General features: G+C 45.0%; 1 protein-coding gene across 1 annotated transcript in view; it reads left to right on the top strand.

Annotated features, from left to right (window-relative positions):
- Positions 1 to 8971, top strand: part of MFSD2B (major facilitator superfamily domain containing 2B) — a 44381-nt gene that overhangs the window by 12807 nt on the left and 22603 nt on the right. Inside the window, exons 4-5 of the mRNA XM_019538126.1 lie at positions 2533 to 2656; positions 4939 to 5017. Of these exons, the coding sequence (XP_019393671.1) occupies positions 2533 to 2656; positions 4939 to 5017 (203 nt within the window). The remainder of the gene's footprint in view (positions 1 to 2532; positions 2657 to 4938; positions 5018 to 8971) is intronic.

Here is an 8971-nt window from a genome sequence, read left to right as displayed (position 1 = left end):
GTAGTCTTTCCCTCCCTACTAGCGTGCTCACCTCACCCCAAATTTTGGTATCATCAGCGAATTTAAACAGGTTGCTTTTTACCCTGTCATCCAAATCGCTGATAAAGAAATTGAACAGTGCGGGCCCAAGGACCAAACCCTGGGAGACTCCGCTGCCCACTTCCCCCCAGGTCGAATATGACCTGTCCACCACCACCCTCTGAGTGCGACCCTTGAACCAATCTGCAATCCATCTGACTGTGTAGGCATCAATGCCACAGTTGCCTAGTTTTTTTATTTAGAGAAGAGAAGTTGAGAGGGGATTTGATAGCAGCCTTCACCTACCTGAAGTGGGGTTTGAAAGAGGATGGATCTAGACATTTCTCAGTGGTGACAGATAACAGAACAAGGGGCAGTGGTCCCAAGTTGCAGCAAAGGAAGTTTACATTCAGTTTTAACAAGAATTTTCTCACTAGGAGGGTAACAAAACACTGGAACAGGTTGCCCAGGGAGGTGGTGGAATCTCCATCCTTGGAGAGTTTTAATGCCCAGTTAGACAAAGCCGTGGCTGGAATGATCAAGTTGGGGCTCGTCCTGCTTTGAGCAGGGATTGGACTAGATGTGACTTCCTGAGGTCCCCACCAACTCTCATTTTCTATGATTCTATGGGGAAGGGGTAAGGAGCAGTGGCTGCTCCACTCCTGCAGGTCTACAGGGGAATGGAGCACTGGGAAAAGATTCCCCCTGCCTTCCCAAGACCAGAGGCACCTTGGTCTGGGAAATGGGCAGGGAGCCATGGGTAGGTATTCCTCCCCTCTTCCAGTCTCCAGGAGGAGAAGATCAATGGGGCGCTGCGCTCCATCCATTCCCCAGACTGGGGTGTCCCTGGTCTTGTGAAGACTCAGGGTGGGCAGTAGCAGCTCAACTCTTCCGTTACTGGGAGGAGTTGAGCACTCTCTATATTTCCTGGTTTGGGGAAGGCACAGGAGAAACTGCTGCTTGACTCCTGATCATGGAGGAGGTAATCAGAATTATAGAGGTATTCATGTTTGCAAGAGAAACTCTCTCATGGGGGACTCTCATGCACAGATCTTTCTGGTGTCACCCTAGAAGATTTTTCTCCCATGGGGCTGTCTCCTCAAGGAGAAAGTGAACGAATGCCTGTAGGGTGGGATTTTCTACCAGGACAATGTCAGTTCTCCCAGCAGAAACATAACTAGAGTCACTTACAGGCGTTATGTTTCTGCTGGGAGAAATGAGTGGGATGATCTATGGTGCCAGAACCAGGAACAGCAGAGAGTACCAGAACCTGCTGCTTTCCTTGCTGGTTTACACATTCAACTCCCCGTGTTTATTTTCATCCTGTAGAGCAGTTTGGAAGAGCCATTGTTTTACTAAACTATTTATCCCTGTTATTCTTTTGTATTCCAGTTTTTCAGTTCACTATTGCAAAATATCAGCTGACCCCTAACGTCAATAGGGGAAACTCGTGAGAACAGTCCTGTTGTGAAGGGATTAATCTGTTTTCTCTTTTATTTGTTAGGATTTTTATTGCACCCTTGGTCATCTAATTACATTATTTTATGTCTGCTTTGCAAGAATACAGGAGAACTATGGTGTTGCTGCAGGTCATGCTGTCAGGAACAAATTTTCTCTCATCACCACTTCCATGCAATGAAATCTGAATAGTGTGTTTTAGCATTATACCAGCTTAGCTGAATCGCTGTTTAGTGGCTATGCTTTGAATCCAAGTTACCATGTACCTTTTTAACTACCCTTACTCATCAGAGGCTGATTCCTTTTGCTGTTGCCATTGTTAGAAATTTTCCTATTAATTTTAACTGAGTGAAAGTTTGACCCCAGTGGAGCATATTGTAAGAGTAGATAAATGCCAGACTGAATACAGACCCCTGGGAGCTCTACTACTTGACCCTTGGCTGCCCCATACCCTTTATGCCATCTCCACACAAGTGAAAATATGTCAGTCAATGCTGCATTAATGTATCTTCAGTGCAAATAGGGCTTGGAAAGAGCTAAGCTGACAGGAGAAGTGAAGGTGTTTAAGTGGGAGGAACTGCTGGTAATAGGGAGGCCTGTATGGCAACTGCTGAAGCATGCTATGAAATGAGAGTAGGTCTGAGTTCTCCTTTCAGTAAGAGCTCAGTCTCAAGGAAGTATGCTAGATCTTGTGGTTATACCGTGATCATAAAATATAATTGGTATTACTAGATTAATGCTTTTTTTCTGTATTCATGACAAATAGATCATTGATATAACTAGCCATTGTTTTCTTTTAACCACGTTATGTGACTCTATTTTGGGGAAACATTTATTAATAGTTTTTCACTGAACTGTGTAAAATTTGCATTCATACGCTAAATTCTAATATATGTAAAATCATGTTATTGTCTCCAGCCTTGTAAAGTATTTTGGAAGAATACACAAAAATAAATTGCATTGAGCATGGGCTGCAAACATTAATTTCTGTTTCCATTGGCCTGTGGAGATGTTTTACAACAAGCTTGATATGCACATACTGCTTTTTTGTTTTAGGATGCTTGGGTGTACACCCTTCACAATTGTGTCCTATTTCTTCATGTGGTACTTGCCTCCTTTCGTAGCAGGAAGAGTTATTTGGTACCTGATTTTCTATAGCCTTTTCCAAGCATTAAACACAGTAAGTAGCTCACAATGCGTGGTGTTCTTAACGATAACTTGCTCGATTTTCTTCCTTTTTGGGTTTGAGGGTTTTTTGCCTTGATATTGTGTATTGAGTCCAGTGAGATGAAGTGCCTAAATCACTTTTGAATATGGGAGTTACGCTCTTAAAATGCTTAGTCTCAGATCCACAAAGGGACCCAGCTCCAGGGTTATCATTCACAAACCCAAATTAGATGCCTAAGTTACATGCATAGTGAATGAGGTGGGAGGTACATTAGGCATGTTATAATCTCTGTATAACACTTTTCATCTCAGTGAGTCCCAAAGCACTTTTCTGACAGTTTGTACCTTGTATATATAGACAGTATCCATATCACCCATTGCTAAGTTGTAGCTATGATGGAAGCGAAACATGGTACTTTGTTATGGCTAAATGACCAAATTAAAGGAGATAATAGGGGGCAGATACATAATACGGACCAGCTGATCTGAGTGTGTTTGTAATTATATTGTGGGAAGAGAAATTAAGCTTCATTCAGAGCTAAACTGCTCTGGTTTAGCTTTCACTTGTAAGGCAGAGACGGTCTCACCTGGGACCCCACTCCAGATCTGGACTCCTTGTGGGCTGGATCTGGCCCAGAGCATGTGTCTGTGGCCACAGTCACTGCAGTGGTCACCATGGTGGCCACTGTGGCCGTGGTAGTCACTGCAGTAGCAGTGGGGCAGGCAGCTACAGGCCAGGCAACTGCTTGCTCTGGCAAAGGCACACGAGTGGCAGCATGCCAGGCGGCCACAGGGGAACCAAGGGCTGTCTTGCAGTCTTGTTCTCTCATCTGGCACCGAGGCCCATGTCCACCAGGGCCACAGGTTTTGCTGTAGGCCCTGCCCTGCCCACCACTAGCCATGCCCCCAGTCTCCAATAGCCCAGCAGGCTGCATGGCGTAGCTCCATGAGCTGGAGCCATAAATTTGACGTGCCTGCCATAAGGTAAATTCAGGCACCTGAGTACTTACCATGCCAGCTGTTCCACAGTAAGTCCATGCCCCTTATTAAGTCACTTTAATGTGATTGTTTATCAGTAACCTTTTCTGTGCAGCGGCACACAGCAGTATTACACAGTAGTTTAGAAGAAAAAGTGAAGAGTCCTGCAATCCTGAGTCCTCAGGGGAAGTGAGGTAGGTCCTATGCAACTCCCTAGGCCAGACTTTGTCTATAGGCTTAACCAATTAAAGTAAGTGCTCTGGGAGTGCGTAACTGTAAGGTTATCCGAAGTACAGCATCCCACAAGCACCTTCCCTTAAAGCAACCCGTGGACATTGCTGTTTCAGAAGAGCCCCAGTACTGCTTCCTGTTGCACATGCAGGAGTATGCAGAGGTTCTTGAGCTGTGAAAGGCTGGTGCACAAAATCAGAGTCGGGTTACGAGACGAGAATCGGCAGCAGGGTTGGGAGTGTGTGTTTGCGCATAAATCTCAGTTAAAAACTGATCTACGGTTTTAAAAAAGCAGGAAGAAGAGCGATGGAGCACACTAGCTGAACATCAGCCTGACCACCCCTACTTGGCTGAGTACAGCACATGGAGTCCTAACTTGGAGACAGGCGGCTCCAGGCTATTGAAAATACTCAGACTCCTTAGTGACTTAGGCCTTTGTACTTTATGCTGATTGATTTGGCATTTAAAGACTTGCTGTGGCTCTGATTTAGGATGGAATATTTGCTCAGGTTCTTTTCTGCATCACCCTTTTTGATGCAGGTTTCAGAAAGCAACCCTCCATGCTTTTAAGTAAAGAGAAATTTTATTTTATTTTAAAATTTTATTCCTTTTCTCTTGCAGGAAAAGATCACTGCCCTTATTCCATGCTATTAATGACTGAACTTGAAAGCATCTTTTTGTTGAACATACATTTGGTTCTGATATATTTTCTCCGTCCTCTTGCCCCAGCTCTACTCTGAGATGCAGGGCTTGTCATACAAAGGGTTTTACATAGGCTGAACACTTGCCACATGTAACAAGGACACTTTGCGTGAACAAGGGAAAGTATTTCCCTCCCAGATATATTCTGTCCCACAGGATCATGTAAAGGGACAAAGACAGGTCTTGTTAAAGCACAAGATTGGGGGGGACAAGATTTGTGTGGCACTGCGGGCAAGCTAAGTGGTCCCTCTTAATATTAATGCTAGTTAGTACCTCTAAGTAACAGTGCTAATTAGGCCAAGGAACATTTTTTTCCTGGGTGCCAAAGGAACAAAGTACTCTACCCTGAAATGATTTCCTAAGAGGTATTCTTTCTTTGCATAGTTATTCGAAGTACCGTATTGCGCCCTCACCATGTTTCTCAGCTCAGACCAGAAGGAGAGAGATTCTGCAACGGCATACCGTGAGTTTCACCTGGGCTTGCTTGGAATTTGGGTGTTTGAGTTTTATTTAAAATTACTCTTTCTGAAAGGAGGAGGGAGCCTTTTTGTGGCCTAATATTGCATTTCTAGATAAAGAATCAGTAACTTCTGGTGGAAAAATGGAGCATTGTGGGAGTTCTCTTTGCATCATACATATTTCCGTCTCTTTGTACAGACAGACATGACTATTTTGTCACTGCTAGTCTATCTGATTAGCTACAGACTTCCCTTCCAGTTCACAAGTTAGCTGCAAGAAGCAGTAAAAAACTTTTATTTAAGAGTTGATTATGGATTTCTAGTGGTTGCCAGGGGAGCAGTGGTTTCTATTTATAGGTGAAATGCAGAGGGGGGAAAAAAGACGTTGATATTCTTTCATAGGATATTGAAAAAGGTCTGAAAGTCATTTTTAAGCACTTTTCCTCTTTTTGCTTTTTCTGCAGTTAGGAATTAAGGTCTTTTCTAACCCATTTTTTCCCTCCTGAAAGACAGGGTAAGCATCACAGAAGCAACCTGATTGAAAAGAGAAGAATTTTTTTTTATCCTGGAGCATCTGAAAACTCTCTTGTATTCTGTTTTGTGTTTGTTTACACGAGAAGTGTCAGTCACCCTGGGCTGGGTGTGGACCATTGGGTTCCCCCTGGGCCATGTTACCAGGGCTAGCAGGGGTTGGCCAGCAGATATCTGGGGGTAGTTGGGCCAAGCAATGGTGGCCAAAATCCAGCAGTGGCAAAGCCAAGTGGCCACAAGTCAAGTGGGAAGGGATCAGCACAGCTCTTGCTCATCCTTCTGCCACCAGTGGCCATTACCAGCAGGGCCCAGGGCCCTGAATCCTGTCGCAGGCCCTTCCTCTCCCTGACCATATGCCCCTCTACCCCCTGCAGCTTCCACTGGCTGCATTTAGCCCATAGGCTTGTATCCCTGACACCCCTAGTTTATACCTCCTTAAATATCTAGGTCTGTGAATGGCTGGGAGGAAAGAGTGCACTGTTAAATGGTCAGCGTCTTCTCTGTATCAGTCAAAGATTGAGAGTTTCCTTGAATCTAATAACTCTACTTAGAATCGTAGAAAATGGGGGTTGGAAGGTACCTCAGGAGGTCACATCTAGTCCAACTCCTTGCTCAAAGCAGGACCAGCCCTAACTATATTATCCCAGCCAAGGTTTTGTCTAGCTGGGTCTTAAAAATCTCTCAGGATGGAGATTCAACAACCTCTCTGGATAACCCATTCCAGTACTTTACTACCCTCCTCATGAGAGAGTTTTTTCCTAATATATAACCTAAACTTCCCTTGCTGCAACTTAGCACTATTGCTCCTTTTTTTGTCATCAGCCACCACTGAGAACAATCTAACTCCATCCTCTTTCAAACTCCCTTCAGGTAGTTGAAGGCTGTTAGTGAATTTCCCCTTCAGTCTTCTCTTCTCCAGACTAAATAAATAAGTCCAGGTCCCTCACCCTCTGCTCGTAAGTCATGTCCCCCAGTCCTTTAACCATTTTTGTTGCCCTCCGCTGGGACTCTCTGCAGTTTGTCCACATCCTTTCTGTAGTGGGGGGGCAAAAACTGGACACAGGACACCAGATATGGTCTCACTGGTGCCAAATAGAGGGCAAAAATCACTTCCCTCAATTTGCTGGCAACACTCCTACTAATGCAGTGCAATGTGCTGTTAGCCTTCCTTGCAACAAAAGCACACACACTGCTGGTGTGTTCAGCTTCTTGTTTACAGTAAGTGCCAGGTCCTTTTCTGCAGAGCTGCTGTTTAGCCAGTCAGTCCCCAATCTGTAGCAGTGCATGGGATTCTTCCATCCTAAATGAAGGACTCTGCACTTGTCCTTATTAAATCTCAGGAGATTTCTTTTGGTCCAGTCCTCCAATTCATTTAGATCTCTCTGAATTTTAGCCCTCTCCTCCTGCATATCTACTACTCCAACAGCTTAGCAACATCCACAAACTCCTCCATCCCATCTTTCAGATCATTGATGAAGATACTGAAGAAAACTGACCCCAGGAACTACTGCTGGGGCACTCCACTTGATACTGGATGCCAACTAGACATCAAGCGATTGATTACTTCCCTCTGAGCCCAACAACCCAGCTTTTCTATCCACCTTACAGCCCATTCACCCAACCCATACTTTCTTAGTTTGCTTGCAAGAATGATGTGGAAGACCAAAACCCTTGCGAAAGTCAAGGTACACCACATTGACTGCTCTCCCTGCATCCACAGAGCCAGCCATCTCATCATAAAAGACAGTTAGGTTGGTCAGGCATGACTTGCCCTTGGTGAATCCATGCTGAATGTTCTTGAACACGTCCTCCAGCAAAACCAGACAGGAATTGTTCCTCCTATTGTTCTGAAGTAAAAGGGAGGAAAAAAGTTCTTTAAAATCTTCCTGATGACTTCTTTATAAAGGTTTATCATAAAGAGTGGAAAAAGAAACAATTTATTTCAGACTTTCAACTGCTAGCTTTGATGTAGTCTCTCTTTCTCTTCCACATCCACCCCATTGTAATCATTTGTGTCATGGTCTACAGCAGAGGTGTCAAACTCGTTTGGCCTACTGGAGTGGATCTGAACTGCGGGTATCCTTGTAGGCTGGAACTGGACCTGCAGCAGTAGCATTAACCCCTTGGGGACCTGAACCTCTGTGTTGGCCCAGAGGTTAATGCCACCACTATTCACTGCACTAAATTCCCAGCCCCTCCAAGAGCCCCATGGGCCAGATGACACAGCTCTGTGGGCTGGATCTGGCCTATATCCATATGCTTTTGACACCCCTGCTCTACAGCAGTGAAAGTGACGAGAAATATCTGCTATTTGCCTTTGCTATATTTTCCAAACTATTTGACAAACTGTGTTAAGACTTTGCTTCTCTTTCAGTGTTCCCTTCTGGCAAGAGGCATTTATCCTCCACTTGTCAGTCTAACCCTTAATTCACTGGCTTCAATAAAGGCCAGTTGAAAAAAGATATTTAGATACAACCTCCTATTCAAGTTCCTGATCAACTACTTATTTCAGTGGGAGTTTGCGTGTTTTCATAGCTTTTCAGATCTGATCCTAAGGCCCCTGGCAAATTGGTTAATCACATCTTAAGTAGTAAGCCAGGCACATATTCATGCAATTAATGGTGTCATAAAATGGGGAATAAGCCACAAAGCTACATGTGTAATAACTTTGTGGCTGGTTCCTGTTACACCAGCTACACCGTCAAGACCCCAGAGTGCCAGTCAGCTGATTGGTGCTCCCGACCTCAGGGTGCATCAGAGTCTTGAAAGGCTCCAGTGCTGTCAAGGCTGGGAGCACTGGTCAGCTGGCTGGCACTGGGAGCACTAGTCAGCTGACTGGCACGCCGAGCCATGGAAGCACTAGACACACAGCTTGCTACCTGCTGGTGCAGGGAGAGCCTGGGATCATAATCATGGTCTACAAACTACAGGCCCATCAGCCTGACCTCTATCCTGGGGAAGGTCTTAGAAAAGATTATCAAAGAGGCCATCCTTAACAGACTAGCTGAAGGCAATATCCTGAGGGATAGCCAGCACGGGTTTCATAGAATCACAGAATCATAGAAGTAGGGTCGGAAGGGACCTTGTAGATCTTCAAGCCCGACCCCCCGCCTGGGCAGAAGAAAAAGACTGGACTCAAATGAGTCCAGCTAGGTAGGCATCAAGCCTCTTCTTAAAGATCCCCAGGGTAGGTTCCAGCTCCTAGCCACCCTAACCGTGAAGTAGTTCTTGCAGATGTCTAATCTAAATCTACTCTCTAATAACTTGTGTCCATTGTTCCTTGTCATACCAGGGGGCACTGGGGAAACAGCGTCTCCCCTAAACCCTTCTGGTCCCCACAGTGAGTTTATAGACAGTCACCAGGTCCCCCCTCAGCCTTTTCTTGTGAAGGCTGAACAGGTTTAGGTCCCACAGTCTTTCAATGTAGG

This window comes from Crocodylus porosus, unplaced genomic scaffold (assembly GCF_001723895.1).
Source record: "Crocodylus porosus isolate Cpor-Errol unplaced genomic scaffold, CroPor_comp1, whole genome shotgun sequence".
NCBI lineage: Eukaryota > Metazoa > Chordata > Crocodylia > Crocodylidae > Crocodylus > Crocodylus porosus.
The sequence above is the reverse complement of the archived record's forward strand: the minus strand, read 5'-3'. Positions and strand labels throughout refer to the sequence as shown.